We start from the raw sequence: 21,486 nt of genomic DNA on the forward strand, positions 1-21,486 counted from the left end.
TGTGCAACCATCCATATCCTTACTTATCTTAATAACACTTATTCGTTGTATGGTTTCAACAACATACTTTTATACATTTTCATATGGACTTCGTTTGAGATCTTCTCTTAATTTATTCCATAGCCTAACACTAGAAATAAATACATTTTGTTATACAGAAAAGTTGTTGTTTGTACGTTTAAGATTTATTTATTTATTTATATTTTTCTCTTAATTTGTAACCTTTATTCCTTTTCTTAAATATTGAATAATTTCTGGCAACTATCTGTTATTTGCTTTATACAGTCATGCCACTTTAGTACCCGTCCACGTGAAGACGAGATTAGGTGCATCTGCAAATGTTTTTTTTTTTTTTTTTTTTGTCTTGTAGATCATTCATACACATGGATTTGGGGTTTTTGGGATAACGGGGACAGTCATTTTTGAAAACCGGTTCCATAGCAGATACATTTCCAAATGCTGGTTTCATGTTTGTATGTACAGGCGAGCTGCGTCTTTTGTGACATTGTTGCTCAGTCTCTCTCAGTAACCCACATGCGCCTCATTCTCACAAGCAGCCAACATGCTGCCAGCCATTTGGTGTTGCTCTGTGTTTTTTAGTCATTCTGTGGCGGTGTTGCATCGCCTGTGGTCCCGCATCCTGTTTTGTGGACGCACATTTGTTCTTAATCATTTGCAAAAGATTACTGAGTTCGTCTTTGTGTGGACTGGGCCTAGATTTATTGTTGAGACAGTAGCCAGAACTTTATTTGGAGTTCAACTAGTGATTCGGGAATTTGCTCTTTGCAGAAAAAAGAAAACGATTTAAAGAAACAAATTTATTCAGAGGGTTACATCATTAAAGAGTTAGCATGTGTTTCCCAGAAACAGGAAGTCTTGGGAACCCCTTCTTTTTAGTTTTTAAAATGTATGCTTTTATTATATAGCCTGAAGCAAAACCTTTCTTTTTTTACCTTTGGGTGATGGTTCTATTTCCAGTTCTTACTAATTTAACATCCATGCTTATTGTGTTTTCCTCTTTTGCATCATCTGGAACCCATTCACTTCCTCCTCATCAGTTCCTTAGAATAAACATTCTTTTACCCGAGTAAGAATGTTGTGGGAGCACACTGTGCCAGCAGTATGACTGAAAATATCCTGTGACTACTAGGATTGGTTAGTACTGAATGTGCTATCATATTCGCACCTACGGTGACGTTTTGTTCCTCCCAAACCAGGCCAAGGGAGTTTATTTTAGACTGCGTGCATGTGTATATGTTTGTCTGGGAATGGCTCCATTTCAAGGCATGGGTCATTAATAAACTCGCTGGGAAACTGAAAGGTTGGGGGTGATCTTATTATAGCTGGCCAGCTTTTGTAACTGTACCCCCTCCTAGGAATTACATCACATGAACAGGCAGGGATCTTCACATTCACAATATAGAAATATCTTCAGTGGAGGATTTCAGGCTTTGAAATTGTGTGATATCAGTTAAAAATGTGCTCTGTTGTCAACTTGAAGTTGACAAACTTTGAAGATTGTAATGTTTGTAATTGTGTAGATGGGTAATTTAGAGCTATAAAAGTACTACAGATTAGCTTAGCAGGTTGGCATTATGAGCTTTCATGTAAGGCTGTCTAATCCTTTGGAAACGTTAGTTGTAGCATATGTGGTCATTGGCTAAATACATGCCACTGTAAACTACCATGCAATTATAGAGTGAGTGTATCCAAACTTTACTGTGAGTAGCTAGAATATTTACATGATGCTAAACATCCTACATAGACATCTCTCGAAAGGTCTGCATGAGATATTAAAAATGTATTGTCACTACAGTTTAACATTAAATAATAGTGTTGATCTTCACATCTCAAAGAACCGGTGCAGTATTTGGTTGTATTCTTCACCTTTCAAACATTTTAACCCTATTGGATAGACTTTCAATGCAGTAGATCTTCACACTGTACATTGATGATACCTAAGATGTAGAGGATCACCGATGTTTTTGGAAGTGGTTCAGATGGGAAAAACCACCTTACAACCACAAATTTGTGTTTTAGTGGAATTTTGTTTGATAGGTCAACTTAAAGTAGGCGAAGAAAAAACATGCAGGGGTTTTAAATATTTATGCAAATAAAAGTTTGAAAAGTAAGACTTGCTTTTGTATTCAGCCTTTCTGAGTCAATACTTTGTACAGCCACTTTTCACTGTCGTTTCGGTTACGTATTTACACATCGATGGGTTCATTCTAATACATGGTCGAGCTTTCAACCAGACCACTGCATTTTAGCTCTTTAGGTATGTTTAGGGGTTTTGTCCTCCTGGACAGTAATTTTCTGTCCCAGTTTTGCAGACTCTAAGAAGGATTGTCCTGTATTTGGCTTCATGTTTCTACTTTTTTTACTCTGAAGAACTTTCCTGCCCCTGCTAAAGAAAGTCACAGTATGACGGTGGCACCACCATGTTTGATTAGGTTGATGTTCAGTGTTCCTTTTCCTTCACACATAGGCCAAAAAGTTGCATTTTGTTCCCATCTTACCAGAGCTCCTTCTTCCATCTGTTTGCTGTGTCCACTACGTGGTTTGTGGCAAACCTGACATGGGCTTCTTGGGGTTTCCTTTCAACAATGGCTTCCTTGTTACCAATCTTTCATGAAGGCCGGATTTGTGGTGTTATTGACTAAAGTTGCATTAACCCTGTGGACAGATTGTCCCACCTGAGGAACTGAACCGTGCTCTGTTAGCTGTTCATCGTAAAGCTTTTTTTTTTTTTTTCCCCCCCACTAATGTTCTCTAACAAACCTTCTAAAAACAGCTGGATTTATACTGAGATTAAATTACACACAGGTGAATTCTATTTAATAAATAGGTAACTTCGTAAGCCAGTTGGATGAATTTCATTTAGGTGGTATCATTGTAAAGGCGGCTAAATACACGGAAGTCACTTTTCAGATTTTTGTTTGTTAAAAAAAAAAAATGGTATCCTTGTCTCCTTTTTTGTACGATTTATGGTTAAGCTCTACTTTTATGCGTACGTTTAAGGGGTCTGAATACTATTTCAGTGAACGGTATGACTATAATCTCACTTTCTGTGATAAATCCAAGTACATGTGCTACCATTCTGATGAAAGTAAGAAAGAAAAACTTCAATAGAATTTCATTTATTCTTGTTACTATTTTGCATATGAGTGAGCCAGTATAGTGACGCCACAGCTTGAAAGGCTGGTGTGGGGGAGCATTCCAGGGCTTAGTGCTCCTGAATGTCGTCCTTTCGGCAGACACTGGCTATTATAATCCACCCTATATTCCTAAAGGCTTTGTTGGGTTTGTGAGCAATCGTGCTTCTGTTCAGCGGTCCAAGTTACCTAGCACCCGCTGGGGTTACTCCAGGGTACGGATCAATGACGAAAGCATATACTGGCAGAAAATGGGGCATTTAAATTTTGACCCATGAGCTTCTGGAAGTATGAAAATGAGAGAAGAAGAACCTGGTAAAAGAAAGGAATTCAGAGGAAAGGCTTTCTGCTATTCTTTGATTCAGTGCATTACCCCCTCATTTCATCTCCCTCTCTCATGTCATATCAAGTGCTAGCGTTTCCTGGGTCTGGTATGGTTCTAATCAAATAAGAAATGGTAAAGTGTTTATGCGCAGAAATATATAAGCATTGAATAAATGTGTCCACTTACCTGTACAAAAACACAAAGCGTAAAGCTGACATTAATTCAAGCTAAGCAGGTTTTACTGTAGTGTCAGAAAAATGAGACACGATGACATTCCAGGATTAATTTGTGGAAATTTCCCCTGTTTAGATGCAAATTTTACAAATTAAAATACATGTAAAAAGTAGATCCACCATTTGAGCATTCTCTCCTATTTAGGAATTACATTCAGTGGAATGTTATTGATATGAGTTGATCTTAAGCAGAACAGATTAGGCATAAGTGTAGAGAACGATGTAAATAGCCTAAAAAAAACTTTAACATTTTTTATTCATTAGAAACAAACATCTCCTGTAGAAAGAAAAAAAAATGGCTTTAAGTTATCTGGCTTCTAATGACACCACAAATTACATTTCCCTTCTAAACCACTAAATCTGCTGTAGTCAAGTAATTTCCTCCTATGGTCAACACTTACACAGTGTCCACCGTTGCTTCTCTGTTGCTCTCAGGACCAATGGTGTCTCCGCACTCTCTTCCAAACAATCTGGATGGAAACAAGGCGATGGAGAGGAGGCCGTCCAAAGTAGGGGTCAGTAGAGAAAGCAGCAGTGTGGACTTCAGCAAGGTAACCTGACCACAGTACTGAGCACAGACAGGGTCCCGTCACATCGGAACGCACCCCTTCAAGTCCGTCCGTGTTTTTCTTTAGTTTCTGGGTTTGCTCAGACATTTCAGTCTTCTGTTTAAAGCAGCCCCTCCACAAATCATCCCATAACCTCGCCTATAAAACAAATCAGTAGCCACTGCTTCTCATCCGATGGACAAAGAATCCATCATCACAATTAAAAAAGTCTTTTCTGATTATGTAACTCGTTCTATTTGAAAATTTACCTCTGTTGCATGGCTTTCATTTCTTCCTCCCATTTTGCAGTGTATCATCCATTAAATAAAATGGCAGACTGCCATAAGTTACTGTTATACAACCAGGCATTATGCCTGCCAAAAAATAAGGTGCAGTGTGTATATGAGTCATAGGAAAGAGGACTGAATGCAGATTCACTTCTACAAAGGGATTGTTGCCATGCTTAGATCTGTGTTTTACATAATAAATAGTAGTTATTTGAAGACTGTGAAATTGATCACAGAATTGGACTATCTTTGCTCAGTACTATCTCGGTCTACATGTTGCCATTTCCACATGTTATTTTTGTTCCATTCTCTGTTTTTTATCCCAATTTTTTTTTCATGGCTTTTCCAAATGAATGCAGCACGCAGTAATACCCCCACCCAGCCCCTCCACTTCTACAGTATTTCTAGCTTTTATTTGTATGTCTGATTTTTACATTTTGTGGGTTTCAGGTGGACATGAATTTCATGAAAAAGATTCCTCCTGGCGCTGAGGCTTCAAATGTGCTTGTCGGAGAAGTGGACTTTTTAGAGAAGCCTATAATTGCATTTGTACGGTTATCACCGGCAGTCCTTATCACAGGGCTTACTGAGGTACCAGTTCCCACAAGGTACAGTAATCTTAAACACCTGCCTTTTACTTCTAGGATTAGATATTTAATTAAAAAACAACAATTCTGACAGCTACTTAAACTGAGATTAAGTCAGGATGATTAAAAAAGCTCACTGTAAAAGTTATATTGCATAATGTAGGGAATCAATGTAGTTCCAACTGTTGTTCTTTATCTTCTACTGTATAATGTGTTTAAATGTACGTAACAAAACTAAGAAGCCATATCAAGATAAAGCACACTCCCCATCTATTTAAAATGTGATTTTCTTTTTTTTTTTAAATCATTCAGCATTTTGTTATAAAAGCATTATCTCTCAATTAAAAATTTTGAAAAACCCAACCTTTATTTTGGGCTCATTTATTAAGTGGGAGGAAAGTCCTAGTTTAAGAAATCATTGCTTTATTGTACAAATTTACTGGTACTGATGTTCCCCTGGATAATTAATCTGAGTGCAACACACAACAGAGGCCAGTTTGTGTTTTACTCTTTAAAATCAAGAAGGCCAGATAACATGCTGTTCAAGTGCCGGAGATGAGTGCTGACCAATGTGAGGGAAAGGTCAACAAAAAATTTATAATTAATTCAGTTTGCCCATATCTGCGGTCAGTGCAACAATTAAAAAAAAAGTTGAAAACAACTGAAACTGTGAGAAACAAGGCTGAATGAGGATCCAAGTTTCTTTTGCAACATTGACAATACGTTCACTTTTATGGAGCAGCAGCACATTTTTAAGTGTGTGATAAGTCCACTGTAATAGAAATCAAACTGAAATGTATGTAAAAGCTCCTCACCAACAATGTCGATAATTGTGAAGGCCTTGTTTTTTACATAGAAAAAAAAAAACAAAAAACAGAAAAAATTATATAATGACTGCAGATATTTGAAAGGCAGCTCTAGTTTTGTGTGGTGAACTTTGACTAAATATTGATATTTCATCAAATTCTCATCATTTGATTAAGTTTCATCAGTCATTGTGTTGTGACTCCTAAGCAAAGATGGCTTGAGCCTTTCAAAACTTTAGTTATTAAACCCTAATTTTAACTAAGTGCGTTGACAAAAGTTTAAAGTGAACATGTACTTGGAAAATTAGCCAGTTTTACTGAAAGACTTTGTCTTCTGTGGAAACTGATATCTGTGTATTTATAAATGCGTCTCCTGTGCAAAGGTTCCTTTTTCTCCTCTTGGGTCCACACGGTAAAGGACCACAGTACCATGAGATTGGCAGATCAATGGCAACACTCATGACAGATGAGGTTAGAATGTATTTCTGTAATTTAATACTTAGCCACTTTAAATCTTCTTTTTAGTTCACTTTTCTGTATGAATTTTCATTATTAATACTAAACAGTAACTCCCCACTTTATTTTGCCATGTAGATCTTCCATGATGTAGCTTATAAAGCCAAGGACCGAACAGATCTGCTCTCTGGAATAGATGAGTTTCTTGACCAGGTGACTGTCCTGCCCCCTGGTGAGTGGGACCCCACCATCCGAATCGAGCCCCCGAAGAACGTCCCATCTCAGGTTAGTACATTTATCTGCCAAAGGCTTTTTTTCTTTTTTACAATTATTTTGTGAATAATTCACTTAATTACAAATTGCTGTTTTAAAACTAAATCTGTAAAATGTTTAAAAGACGAGAAATCTTTGAAAAAGACTTGCATTGATTTCTCTTGTCAGTTGTTCGTTTACCACTAAGACTTCTTTACAGGATTTCAGTATAATTTTTATTTGATCTACTTTGAACTCTTTCTTCCAAGAGTCATTGGACAAGTATTTATCTCCTTAAAGCTTCATAAAAGCTGATGGATTGAAAAACAGAACAGATCTGATGCGTGACTTATTAACATTTCTTGGCTCGTAGATGAAGAGAAAGAGACCGTCGCACCCTAATGGTAACGCACCTCCAGCTGGAGAGCTGGAAAAAGAGGACGATCACCATGCTGGACCTGAGCTTCAAAGGACTGGGAGGTTAGTGAAGCACTTTCTGTTGCACAAGATTCATATCTGGATAGTCTTTTATTAAATAACTTCATCAAATAAAGAGTCATAATAATTGACATCTGTGTTAGTGTACATGTTGGCCCATGACAATGAGATAATTTAGGTGTCTCCTGATTGAATTTTCATTTTTCATTCACAGACAATCCTAAAACTAGTACTGGGAGATTTATATTTAATTAAGTCATGTTTTAATTTGACCAGCATGCCTCATCTGACTGGAATTAATAAACGTGTTTGTAGGGGCCCACTGAGAGTCCTGCCTCCAACTGAATCCAATAAAAGAATCTGTGTAAGGAACTGAAGCAAAGAGTGTTCTCCAACCTAAAAACGTTGAGTTTACCAAAAAGATGAACGTCCAAAAATACCAATGGAAACATGCAAAAAAAAAAAAAAGAAATTAACATGTCTTTTGTTAATCATTCTTTCCAATCAGAAGCAAACTTCTTGGGTGAATGAAGATCAGTTTAAATCTACAAAAGGTATAAATCATTTTGGGTTTACCTGTACAAAAATGTACTTGAAAATTGAGAAACATACGGCATTGCTGCTTTTAGTATGAACGATTTTCCAAAGAAGTATTGCTTCTAAGCTTGTCAGATCTCATTATGTTTTACTGTCTTTGAAAAGTCTTTAGAAAAATGGACAAGTGCAGAATAGAGTGGGATGTACCTGACATAAAACCTGCTCACAGTTAATTAGGAGTGTCTAAAAATCACATCAACAAAATAAGGAATTCTTCAGCAAATACACATTATAAATTAGCAAATGTCCCTTCATTTGATCCATCTTGAGCCTTATAAGAAATGGTCCCAGTTAATAGGTTGTTGTTAAAAAATGTTATTAAGGTAGTAAAATGGAAGATAAAAGACTGTAGTGTGCCAAATCACACAAGAAATAGACAGAAAAATCAGTAACAAATCCATGACCGCAAATGAGCACAGAAACGCTGCTACTGAATCGCTTAACCTTTTTTTTCATTGTTGACCTCAGAAAGTAATTATCTTCTGCCTCTTTTATGGCAGCGATATGGCATATGCCACTATTATTGGCCCTCTGATAAAGTTGTTTACAAAAGACATTATAAAATTATTAATTAATTTTGTGGAAACTTGGTGACCTTAAGATGACACTCTTTAATTAAGTTCTGTAAAACCTTTGGAGTTTTTTTTTTTTTTTAGCCCTCCTTATCATTCTTTTCACTGAAGTTTGGTCCTTATCCAGCCATGATTTAAACAGTTCCAGTTGTTTTAAACATTTTATCATTGTTCAGACTGTAGATATGAGCAGATGTAGAGTGGTAGAGAAGTGGCATAACTTCTTTCAGATTAGTAGAAAAAATATTTTTAGGTGGATTAAAAAAGAATCTTTTTGAAGTTTTTGCTTGGAAAAAGTAAAGTCATGCTTCCTCCTACAGTCCAAAAACAAGACTGTCAGGTTGATCGCTGTGTATTACGAATTAAGAATTGCTGGAGTCTGTGATGAACTTTAAAAGAAATAACACATAAATTATAAAATCCACCAGTGTTTTTTTTTTTATTACAATATTTCCTTTAAAAAAAATCTCACAGAACAAATGCTCTTAAATTACAGGTTGGATTGTTGAAGACATTCCATTCAAGACTATGCTACTGCAAAAAAACCATAAATTTATTTAAGGTTTTTTACATATCTTTATTGTGGAGTTTATGTCTCTTGTTAATGTGCAACATCTATTGTTTAAATAGCAGGTCTTCATTTTTGGGAAACTGTATTCTTTAAATATATTAGAGAATAAGTTCAATATAAATTAAAACCAGTGCAGTAATTAACATACAAATTGCAATAGCTCCAATTCACATGTTAATTTCTGTGTGATCGGTCTTAATTGTTGTTAGCATCCATCTCCTTTGAAGTAAGATTTATAATCTCAACGACGATTTGTTCCTAAACAGATACAAAGCTGCACTCTGTGTGTAACTTCACAGCCGACATTTATGGATTACTGATTGTGAATCTCCAGAGCCACACAGCAAAGAGAATGTTTTTGTTTGAAAACCTCACACAAACACATACACACACGCACACACACACCCACAAACACATACACACACACACACAACCACAGTCCCCCACACATCCACATCTACCAAGAGTCACTGTATTATTTACAGAATGACTCTGCTTCTTATCACTACTATGAAAGGTTAGTGCTATAAAGAGCCTAGTCGAGGAAAGCAGAGAGAAACTGAGTGCAGTAAGTTAATGTAAAGAGAAATGTGTTGCTTTGTAAAGCTGACTGCCGGGGACGTTGTAGCAGAGGTGTGGGGGTATGAAAATGAAAAAAGACCTACCAGCAGAACTGCTGGACAGGTGTCAGGGAAAAATATATATATAAGTTCAAGGTGAGAAATGATTTTCAAAAATAGAATCTCTCAAAGGCAATCTGACAAAAACGCAAGCAGAGCAATGCTTTATTTCCCCCCCATTATCTGGATTTTATTTATATTTCAATTATTATCAAATTTTAAAAAAAACTATTAATGAAAGGTACTTAGATTTGCTCTGCAAGAGCAAACACAACGTTTCAAGAGATATGTTTCCCAATGTTTCTGAATGAAGTCTAAACAATCTAAAAACACTAAAATTCCTTATGCTAACCATTGCATTTAAAGAAAAAAAGAAAAAAAAAAACCCTTTTGATGTAAGTTGATACACTGCAGTGTCACTGGGAAATTCTAAACACATTCTTACTGTCTCCACTCCCAGGATTTTTGGAGGTCTGATCCTGGATGTGAAGCGGAAAGCGCCCTTCTACTGGAGCGACATCAAGGATTCGCTCAATCTTCAGTGTCTAGCCTCTATTCTTTTTCTCTACTGTGCCTGCATGTCCCCTGTCATCACTTTTGGAGGTCTGCTTGGAGAGGCGACGAAAGGCAACATAGTGAGTCACACAATGAGTCCCTTAAGAGTCAGTTTTACAGGCTTTTCAAGAACCCAGTAAAAAGGAACTCTCCCGGGTTTAAAATCAAAAATGTGTCTAGAGTTTGAACTTCAGTACAGTCTCTGCTTTGTGTCCATACAAAATATATTTAATAAGTCCGCCATCACACTGGATTAAAACCAAACCACAACATTGAAACTCTAAAAGAGCATGGCAGTCTCTCCAGGGTTTCAAGATGTCTTCTGGTCTTCATCAAAATGCATTACAACATATCTTGATCCTGGGTGCAGCCTGGTCATCAGATAATTTAAAACCGAGGCTTCGAGCTCGCTACACACTCGCAGGGCTGTAGAGCGGTGTTGGGGAGGGGCATATAATTTGATATAATAATCTTTGTGGCGCAGTTGCAAAGTACATTGCATCCAGTCACTGTTATGGCTCAACAAGTAGCTAAATTGAAAAAGATCATCAAATGATCCACAATCTCTTCGCCAATAAAACCAGTTTTATGTTCAGACCCCTTAAACACAGAATTAGTGTGCGCTAGGTTTCCAGCAGAATCATGCTGGCAACTGTAAAAAGTCGCACACACCTCCAAATTGTGCATAGGTTGATTGTTTGAAAGTTCTTTTTTTTTTTCAAGTCACAAAATCCACCTTTCTTGCTGTTAATTAGAAGTCCAGTTATTGTACTTGAAGACAAGGAGGAAGTGGAGCAGCAGCTAATTGTGTTTCTAATCTGATTTTACGATAGTTGCAACTCATAAAACAACCCACATGTAAACATTCAGGCTGTAGAGACTCAGTGTGATCAGCTCACTGTTATCAGTAGAAACTGCTAATTTAGTATTTTTTGCATAACTTCAGACTGCACTTTCTGAGATATAAGGACCATTGCTACATCTGTGCAGAAACCTCTTTCACCTCAATGCTATCATGTTGTCAAGTGTCCAAGTGAGGAAAGTCTGGATGGTAGAAGGTTGAAACTGATGGTGAAGGTGCACAACTTGAGAGAATTCTCCAGACGGTGGGGAAGCCTCAAATTATGGTCCTTGTGTTGGCAACATTGTGACATATTTGCCGAGGAAGCAGCATAAAACAAAATTGATGAGTGACTTTCACATTAAAATGTGGTTTTCTAGATTTACTCCTATCTAGCCTCTTTTGAGCTATCCTGGAAACCTTGGGTTGATCATACAAAAAATATTTTAGGTTGTAAAATTATATTTACCGCAGAGTATGTCTCAGTTTACTTAGCTGGACTCTGTCCAGTGCAGTGTTGCTCTCTCCTCTCTTTTTCTTTCCTTCCCTCCCTTTTAGTCGGATGCCCTTACTAGGCCAGCAACTGTTGGCACAGACAGTCTGTCAGCTGATGTGTGTAATGTGTCTGAGTAAACTCAGACACAGGGCAAGAGCAACACAAAGATACGACTTTCGACAAGTCAGCGGCGTGGAAACATTTCAGCTGTCTGCTGAGGGGCTCTCATGTTCAATTGAAGCTCTCTTTTTTTCTTCTCTGGGTTTCCTTTTTTCTTTTAACCTACTTCCTACGACTTACCCCCAGTTTTTTCCCCCACTGTTTTCTTTCCCTGACTCTGTGTCCCTCTCCTCCGTCTCTGCAGAGTGCAATAGAATCCCTGTTTGGAGCATCGCTGACAGGAGTGGCGTACTCGCTGTTTGCGGGGCAGCCTCTCACAATTCTTGGAAGCACAGGGCCTGTTTTAGTGTTCGAAAAGATCCTCTTCAAGTTCTGCAAGTGAGTTCACATGACAGCAATGGAACTTCATAATTTGTCAACGTGTTTATTGTTTAATACGTTTCGTCAACCTCTATGGTCTTGCTTCCTTCCTTTTCCAGGGATTACGGCCTGTCCTACTTGTCTCTGCGGACCAGCATCGGACTGTGGACGGTGTTCCTGTGCATTTTGCTGGTAGCCACGGACGCAAGCTCCCTGGTCTGCTACATCACCCGCTTCACAGAGGAGGCCTTCGCAGCCCTCATCTGCATAATCTTCATCTACGAGGCTCTGGAGAAGCTCTTTCACCTCGGAGAATATTACCCTGTCAACATGCACAACAGTTTAGACAATCTGACTTTTTACTCGTGAGTATTAATATTATGTTCATTGTCTGAATGTTTTTTTCTGCTTGTAGACTTTACAAAGAATGTGTTTTAAGTTTTTCTCCAACTAAATCTTTGCAGTCTGGTATCGGTTTATGCATTTAGTCGTCTCAAGACAAACCGGTAAAATTCCTATCCATTATTTAGATTATAAAATCAATTCAATTTATACAGATGATATCTAATGGTTACAGACAGAAGCAGATTTACATACACTCAGAGTTGTACCTCAGTCCAGTCAAACTCAGTTGATCATATGCCAGTTGTTTAATTGTAATCTATTTTTGAAGGCTAAGCAGGCCGTGCCAATCCCTTCTCCTTAATAGCCACGTTCAGTGGAATCAGTTTACTATTTTACTGTTGGTTCTGTTGTTCCCAGGTGTCAGTGCTCTCCACCAGCCAATGCGTCCGATCAGCTCTTGCAGCACTGGAACCTAACAGGGTACAACAGCTCAGACTTTATCCCATGGAGCAACCTGAACGTTTCGGTGAGACTGCCTCTTAGCGACCTCTGGTGGGAAAATCCGTATTTGCAGCCTCAGAGAGACCGCAAATACGGATTGGCAAAAGATGGAGAACAGACTTACTTTCTACTTTGATCTAGACTCTTGTTTGGATGTTTTCTTATCTGGGTAAAATATTTTAAATGAGGTATAATGAGATAAAAGCCAGTTATAACAATGAACAGTTAATGAACACAGGATGTCACATTACTTGTCTATCATATTCTTTTGTTCCAATGAAAATATTCTTCAGTTCACTAGCTTAACAGATGTAGTAGCTACCATCCAATAAAATAGCAGAAATCAATCACAGTACTGAGCCATATACGTTACTAAAATTATTTAGCTTTTTCTATTTTTTTACCTAAATTTCACAATAAGTAGTAAGATTTTAGACCTGAAGAAATGCTACAAAGACAAATATTTCTGGCACTTAAAGCAGAAGAAACTCTGGACATTTATCTGTTTTAATGGATTTTTTTTTTAAACGACGCTCAATTTGGAGCAGTTTAATATCTTAGCAATTTAACCACTCTAAGCTTTATGGCAGTTTCTGTTGTGAATTATAATGCACATCAGTCAACACACAGAGACAGACTGTCTCGAAAAGCATCACCACATGTCTGTTTTACTTACTAGTAACCATTTACCAATGCATTACATTTTAAATTGTTGTGTGCTGCTGAACATTAATGGGAAAAAAAAAAGTTCAAAAAAATTGTGAGGATGAACAGGTGAAGCAAATAACAGAATAAATCTTCATCGTTGCACCTACCAGCGGGTGGGTTGTATTGGTACCAAAGAGAACATTTTGTTTTCAAAGTCGATGTGTTAGAAGCAAAAAAGTCCAAAGATTTATTGAGTTTGACAGGGGGCAAGTTGTAACGACCACACTAGTAGGTCAGAGCATCTGTAGTGGCAGGACTCTGGGGATTTGCACAGATGGGGTTCAGGAAGTGGATTCAAAACAACGCAGTGAGCTGCATGCAGTTTCCCCCGAGTATACCTTAGAAACACAATGAGAAGTGCTGCCAGCCAAACAGCTGAGGCTCCAAATGAAAATCGACAGACACCCAAAGCTAGCTAACATGCACCAAAACGTCTCCAATGTCCAAAATTACGTTTCCTGTTATTTTTGTTTTTGCTCATGTGGACCTCCCTTTCCTCCCCCACGAAGAACTCTGGCGCCCCCTAGGGGAGGTGTACGCCACACTTTGAAAAGCCCCGACTAAAAATATATCTAACCTACCAGAACAACATTTTTAAGCTGCACAGTGTTCCTAAAACTGCTGACAACATTAGTCAAAACAAAAATAACTCCCATGTTGCAACAGTAATTATATTCTCCTTTCCTCTAGATGTGTAAATTGCTTGACGGGGAGTTTGTGGGTCCTGCCTGTGGTCACCATGGTCCTTACATCCCAGACGTTCTTTTCTGGTCCATTATCCTCTTTTTCACCACCTTCTTTTTATCATCGTTCCTCAAGCAGTTTAAGACGGAGAGATACTTCCCCACAAAGGTGAGATGTTTGTTTTTGGGCACTGTAGAAAACGTGATAAATTCGTCATGTACAGTCATATTCAGTATAGTAGAATATGTGCTCAAATGAGACCAGTTCGTCTGCAGGTATTAGACATACTTTTCATCTGAAAATTTATTTATATTTTTCCTAATCTTTAATGTTGTGTTTTAATTTGCTGTAAGCATAAAATCATCATCATTTAGCTGAAACAAAGGCTTAAAAACGTCAGTCACTAAATCACTTAGCAGATTGAGTTACTGTATTGGTTACTATTAAAAAGAAAACACAGATACAAAGAAAAATCTATGTTTCTCCTGTAGAAACATGTAGAAACATACATTGTGGGTGGTTGTACCTACAAAGTTTTCACGGTTCTGTAAATGTTTACATTTCATCAGTTATTATGATGCCTCAGCAGCTCTATGTGCTGAAGGAACAGAGCATCCTCCCACGCACAGCATCTAGCCTGTTATCACTTGGTGTGGGCAGATGTTGGCATTGTGTGATTTTCACTGTTGACAGAAGTATAATTATTACTTCTGTGTGTCTGCAGAAAGAGTGTGCTTGAAGTAAAGTAGGTTTAAATTATGTTTTATAATTAAATCACCCCTTCTGGATGTGTGTGTGTGTGTGCGTGTGTGCGCGTGTGCGCATACCTCGCAGGTGCGTTCCACCATCAGTGATTTCGCCGTGTTTTTAACCATAATGATTATGGTGCTTGTGGATTATCTGATGGGGATTCCGAGTCCTAAACTGCACGTCCCGGATCGCTTCGAGGTTAACATTACATTATCAGTTTTACTCCATTTTGTTTAAGACAATGTTTAAGCTTCGCGCCTTGTGAGCTAAGTGAAACCATCATTTTTCCTCTGTAGCCAACATCAAAGCACAGAGGCTGGCTGATGGATCCATTAGGAGAAAACCCCTGGTGGACGCTGCTGGTGGCAGCGGTTCCTGCTTTACTCTGCACAATCCTCATCTTTATGGACCAGCAGATCACTGCAGTCATCATCAACCGCAAGGAGCACAAGCTGAAGGTTAGACCTGACTTATAAAAGAATGACTCCTTTATATACATATATATGCATATATTTTTTTTATTTTAATGTTGGTTAAACACCAACACAATTACCATATTTTCCAGACTATAAATTGCTCCAGAGTGTTGCATCAGTCGACAAACGAAGAGGAAAAAACATTCAAGTCACCCTGAACTATAAGTTGCATTAATTTAGAAAGTGGCCATGTTAAATGATATAATCCGGTGACTGTTGACCTTGGCTTGGATGTTTGCTGGTGCACCGATGTCCGAGCACCGCATAGCGAGGCAGACAATGCAGCGTAAAAATTACATGAAGCATTACACGAGGAAGGCCCGAAAGCAAAGTAATTTATATTCATCTCCTTGGCAACAGTTGGGCCGTGCAGACGTAACTGCACTGTTGACAAACCTCTCCCGGCAACACGTTTTTTTATGCACCCAGCTGTGGACTCCTTTCTTCAGCTCAGGCTGTCTTTCTTTCATCCTGCAATTAGCTGTCTTTGTGGGAGCAGACGGTAATGTTTCGTCCTTGGTTCATGTCCAACAGTATGAATTGACATTTGACGCATCAGTCAAGAAATGCTTCACGAAGAGGAAAAAAAAAAACGTAAATAAGTTGCACCTGACTGTAAGTAGCAGGACGAGCCTAACTGTGAAAACGTGCAAAACGTATAATCCGGAAAATACGGTATGTGGCTGTGCAGCAAGAATCCAATGTATTGCAAACGTGAATGCTCTTGAATCTAAAATAAGCAAACACCATATGGCCCAGAGACTTACACACACTGTAACGTACTGTAAAATGTGTATGTCAGACTCGCTGTCATCTACGGTTTGTCATATAATTCAACACTTTCCTTTTTCTCCTACAGAAAGGATGTGGTTATCACCTGGATCTCCTTATAGTAGCAATAATGCTGGGCGTGTGCTCCATTATGGGCTTGCCGTGGTTCGTGGCTGCGACCGTCTTGTCCATCTCCCATGTGAACAGCCTGAAGGTGGAGTCCGGCTGCTCGGCGCCGGGAGAGCAGCCCAAGTTTCTGGGCATTCGTGAGCAGCGGGTCACTGGCTTCATGATCTTCACCCTCATGGGCTGCTCTGTTTTCATGACCTCGGTGCTGAAGGTGAGATCGGCGGAATAATGTTTTATTTCACTGTACGGGGAATTGGTTGGATGCAAGTCGTATTACGAATGTTTTTAAAGTTTTCTGCATTTTATGACTAAATATAAGTTCATTAATTCATACATGTGATGTGTGGCTTTTTACAGTTTATTCCCATGCCTGTTCTGTATGGAGTTTTTCTCTACATGGGTGTCTCTTCCCTCAAAGGCATTCAGGCAAGATTCTGCTCCTCCAGTGTTTTATTAAAGATCTGTCTGCCTTTTTTTTTTTTTAACATGTAATAGCAGTTAAATTTTTGTATGTCCGTGTTTCTCTTGTCTTAATCACAGCATTTATCAGTGGCTTTGTATTTTTTTTTTCTCCTTAGTTCTTTGACAGAATCAAATTGTTTGGCATGCCTGCAAAGCACCAGCCCGATCTGATCTACCTGCGCTACGTGCCGCTGTGGAAGGTTCATGTGTTCACGCTAGTGCAGCTCACCTGTCTGGTGTTGCTGTGGGTCATAAAAGCCTCTGCAGCAGCTGTCGTGTTTCCCATGATGGTAATTGTTTGATCACGTTTGGAGTCGTTGTTTTAAACCGTTAGACCTGAACTAAAATGACACACTGACGGCTTACTGTGACTGTGTGGCTGGGTAGGTTATATTTAATTTATTTAGCTTTTTTTCTTTTCTTTTTTTTTTTAGCATGAAAGGCCAACTGAATAAACATAAACGTTACGGCATTAATTTTATTGTGATCTACTGACATTGGATCAAACAAATGTTCACACTGCTGTCAAAAAGCCAGGATTTTGTATTGTTAAAAAGATGAAACCGCAATTACTTTGAATTTGTAACATGGCAGATCAATCGCTGTTAATTAAGAATTTTGTCAAACAATTATTTTCGATATTTAGAGCATACTTCCTAGACTACATTCAGTTTATTTCTTGCATATTTCTCCTCTGCAGGTTTTGGCTCTTGTGTTTATTCGAAAGCTTCTGGACCTTTTGTTTACTAAAAGAGAGTTGAGTTGGCTGGATGACCTGATGCCAGAAAGCAAGAAGAAGACAGAGGATGACAAGAAAAAGAAAGCACAAGAAAAGCTGGTGAATTAATTTATATGGCTGTTTTCTGTGGGAATCGATTACTCTAAGTCGTATAAATATATAAAGACAGATGTTGCAAAATGATCAGCCTAGGCATTTCATGTTGCTATTAAGTATTTAACTACTCAGCAACAAATCCAACCATTTAGATTATGCAACTTTATTTTCAGATTTCTATTGTTATCCAAATAAACCTAGTAATGGCCGTGGAATCAGTGTCATACCTAGACTTTTAAATCAAAAGTATGTAAAATGAACCTCAAAGCAGGAAATTGTTGTCACTTTAAGAAATAAAACGGCAAATCCTGGTAATGACTGTTTTGAAATGAATGGTTATAGCACTGTTTGCTTAAGGAGGAAGAATCTCGACTGGAGGAGGAAGAAGAAGAGGAGCGGAAGATGAAGGTTCGCTTTGAAGGCTCAAACCGGCTGAACATCCCAGTGAACTCGTTCTCAGGAAGGTGAGCCTTGCCGTCCCTGAATAGTCTTGCTCGTAATTAAATGCTTTACGTTACGACAATAACTTCATTGTGATCTGCTGTCAGTGGATCAAACAAATGTTCACACTGCTGTCAAAAAGCCTGGATTTTGTAATGTTAAAAATGCAGTAAATTGTTCAAAAATGTTGTTTTTTTTCATCTGTTATGTGGCATAGATCCTGTACAATTACAAAAATGTGACACATTGTGGAGAAAATGATTGAAAACACAAAACATGAAGTCGTCATTGAGAATGCTATGATTCAAACAGAATCCAGGAAGAACTTCTGACAACAACTTCCTGTTCCGCTTCTGACAAAATCCTTTTGACTTAAGAAATATAAAGAGAAGCTCAGAAAAAATCTGCACCTAGAGGACCTATCTGTTATGATTTGATAAAACTAAACTTCAGCTTTTGAGCCACCGTTTCTAAATTTGTATTTGGCACAAGTATGCATTTAGGAACATATCTGCAGTAAAGGCTTATGGTGTTGGCAGCAAAGTCTATGTGCAATTTTATTGTGTTGTTTTGTCAGTGCGGGTGGAATTATGCACAATTTCAAATATCAGTCAATTTTGACCTGATGTCTTCAGACTAAACTTACGTAATAATAAAAATAAACAGGATTTGGGATCGTTGATCAGAATGTAGAACTAAATCAAAATCAAATTTAAAAAATGCTTAATTGATCCCAACGGGAAATTAAACGATGTTGTGACTCAAATCATTCAAGATTCTTCAAAGAGTTGTTGTCCACCTAAACATCTGTGAAATCACCTGAAGAAGTCTGTGGACAAGAGACGTTACCTCAGTCTGAGGGATTTGGGGACGTTTTGTAAGGTGTTTTTACAGTTTGTTTGTTAATACATTTGTTTGGTTTGAATTATTTAAATGTACAGGACATTTGTCACAGAAACTACGGAAAACGTTTTGACCCAACTTATTGAGGTGTCGTTTTGTTTGGTATTTACACTTTTAATCAGCGTTTCATCACAGTCACAACTGGTGTGATTTATTTATGTGATATTATGAAGGAAATGGATTAAAATACTTCATGATCCCCACAGAATGTTGTTTTCCCAGAAGAATTGATTTCCAGTTGCATCATGTTGCGTTGTACGACTTCAGTTGGTCATCTGTAGAGCTGTGTGTCATTATGTCCATCTCAAACAGATCATACAGAATAGGAGTAGTGACCGAAAGCCTCCAATGGAAGAACAGGTAGCAGGGCTGAGTGTCTGATGCAAAACATCTGAGCCACATGGCTGCATATTAACTCTGGTTATCCATACTGGCATGGCACAAATGTCACTATGTTGCTAATCTAAAAAAAAAAAAAATAAAAAAAATAAAAATAATAATAATAAGATGCTTTATTTTTTTTAAGGTTAAATACTTTCTGTTGAAATGTTTTGTTTTAACTTTTACTTACTTTAGGAATCTAAACACCAACAGCTGTTGAACAAGTAGTTCTTGCTTAAAATGCAAACATTTCTTTCTGTGCGTTAATCTGGAATGTTCTGGTCGTGATCCGTCTTCCTGTGCCGCAGTTTGTTTTCTAACCCCCATAATTTCCGTGCATGCTTGTGTCTGCGTGTTTGAAGGACTCTTCTGCTCTCATCCTGACTCACTCAAATGTCCACATGCCTGTCTTTCTCTTTGTGTTTTATGTTTGCATTTTGGCACGTAGTTCTGATTCTGACGCCTTGGTTGTAAATATCTCTGATGAAATGGTCCAAACCGCAGTGTGGAAAGCAGTGAACTCGAGTGCAGAGTTCTGTGTCCAACCTGTGAGGCGTTCAGGAAGGTAGCTATGCCATCTCCTGCAGTTTTCCCAGAGCCTCCCGTCAGTGCAATGAGATTAGTTTGTTACTTTTCCGACGCATGTTTATGACTCTGTCGGATCACGATGTCGACATGGAGACGAACAAACCTAATCCGAGTCTCAAAACTGTACAGACCCCTGCTAACATGTCAGGGTTTGTTATACAATTTTTTTTTTTTTTTTTACATTTTTCTCCTTTGTTGTAACGTTTATTCCTCACAGTTCTGCCAATGCAGAAAACAAAAAAAAAAAAATCTCTATATAAAAAATAAAAATGATCCACATTCTTAAATTACTTTTAGAAGTAAGACATTTTTTGATTTAAAATTAGTCTTTAGTCCTGTTAAGGTACACGCCTCACATCAGTTATAGAGAATGTGATAAGCCTGAAATGTAGTTCATTTGCATAAATAACTATACATCTATGCAAAAAAACGAAGCTCCAACAGTATGGCAGTCATAAGTTGAACACAATATTTTTACATTTTGTGACAATGCTGTTATGGTTCAATATTGTGATTTCCTCCTTTTGTTATCTGGCCTTGGGCACAGAGGCTCCACCTGATAGACTGAATATTTTACAATAGTATGCAAAATATGTCCTGATGACATTTTAAATATGAATGCTGCATTCCAAGCAATGCCTTATAGCAGTCTTATTCCAATAGTTATATATTTTTCTCCAGGTCTAGACAACAGTGAGGTTACAAAAACAACAAGAAACAGACGCAGCTATATGAACTTTTGTGAAACTAGTTTTGTTCTACAGGTGACATTAATGCCGTGTTTTCTGTCTTATGATGCCGTCAAACAGAGACGTGTGGCTAAAACGTGCTATAGGCAGACATTTCCAATGTGGATTTGACTTAAAATAATCCCAGAAAAACACAGTTTCCACAGGAAAATAGTTCCAGTATCATGACCAGAATTGCCTTTCTTCAGGTGGAGCTGGAGGTTTTGCCAATGTGAATGAAATTACGAACCTAAACAACTCAGCTGTTTGCTAGAAAGGTGACAAAGGGATATTCAGCATCCCTGTTGAAAGGAAAATTCCAGTTTTGGACTAACTTTGCCTGAATCCAAAGCTAAATCCAACAGTAAGGACTCACCCAAAGAGGGTTGTGAACAAGAGACATCTAATAGATTTCTGGTAGACAGTTTTGCAAGGTATTATGGGTAAGTCTTGATATAAAATTGGTTTATTGTTGCTTTTGCGTTTAGTTTTCTTTTCCTTCTACGAGATTTTTTTTTTTGTTATTCTTATAAATCTATTTAAACGTGGAGCATTTTTTTAAAACTATTCATCATAGTTTGATATTTTTACTCACAAATGCCTGGAATTTAACATGGGTGTGTAGAGTTTTGAAAGTTTAACTTCACAATTGACTTTAAATTTTTTCAGAACTATAGTTAAACAGAGTCATAAACATAGTCACCATAAATGAAGAATAAAAGCACTGAACAGACGGAAAATACTGAGAAGGTTTAGACTCCCAGAAGAATTGGGAGACGTTAAACTGAAACATAGCAGAATGCTTTGTGATCATGTTTTTAAAAATTATAGAAAAAAATCTCAGAAATATTTTTTAGTTGTTGTACATGTATATCGACAAATAAATTAAGTGTCTATGTCAAACCGTTTTCTGTTTCGCGATAGGAAAGGCTTAGTTGTTACAGTCTTGGGTCCCTAAGTTGACC

General features: G+C 37.8%; 1 protein-coding gene across 12 annotated transcripts in view; it reads left to right on the top strand.

Moving 5' to 3' along the window:
• The window catches only part of LOC103144451 (sodium bicarbonate cotransporter 3), a 48,425-nt gene that overhangs the window by 22,829 nt on the left and 4,110 nt on the right, over positions 1-21,486 (top strand). For 5 of the 12 annotated variants that reach the window (XM_007561444.2, XM_007561448.2, XM_007561452.2 and 2 more), the window contains 18 exons: positions 4,149-4,264; positions 4,999-5,156; positions 6,325-6,412; positions 6,536-6,682; positions 7,023-7,129; positions 9,908-10,082; positions 11,704-11,837; positions 11,939-12,184; positions 12,582-12,690; positions 14,064-14,225; positions 14,892-15,005; positions 15,104-15,265; positions 16,143-16,394; positions 16,541-16,609; positions 16,762-16,935; positions 17,346-17,483; positions 17,823-17,944; positions 19,654-19,770. In XM_007561444.2, the coding sequence (XP_007561506.1) occupies positions 4,149-4,264; positions 4,999-5,156; positions 6,325-6,412; positions 6,536-6,682; positions 7,023-7,129; positions 9,908-10,082; positions 11,704-11,837; positions 11,939-12,184; positions 12,582-12,690; positions 14,064-14,225; positions 14,892-15,005; positions 15,104-15,265; positions 16,143-16,394; positions 16,541-16,609; positions 16,762-16,935; positions 17,346-17,483; positions 17,823-17,944; positions 19,654-19,770 (2,590 nt within the window). Of the gene's footprint in view, positions 1-4,148; positions 4,265-4,998; positions 5,157-6,324; positions 6,413-6,535; positions 6,683-7,022; positions 7,130-9,907; positions 10,083-11,703; positions 11,838-11,938; positions 12,185-12,581; positions 12,691-14,063; positions 14,226-14,891; positions 15,006-15,103; positions 15,266-16,142; positions 16,395-16,540; positions 16,610-16,761; positions 16,936-17,345; positions 17,484-17,822; positions 17,945-19,136; positions 19,185-19,653; positions 19,771-21,486 lie in introns of all 12 variants that reach the window. The other 7 variants (XM_007561446.2, XM_007561453.2, XR_001663264.1 and 4 more) reach the window with 5 other exon arrangements.

Source organism: Poecilia formosa, unplaced genomic scaffold (assembly GCF_000485575.1).
Source record: "Poecilia formosa unplaced genomic scaffold, Poecilia_formosa-5.1.2 Scaffold127, whole genome shotgun sequence".
Taxonomy (NCBI): domain Eukaryota; kingdom Metazoa; phylum Chordata; class Actinopteri; order Cyprinodontiformes; family Poeciliidae; genus Poecilia; species Poecilia formosa.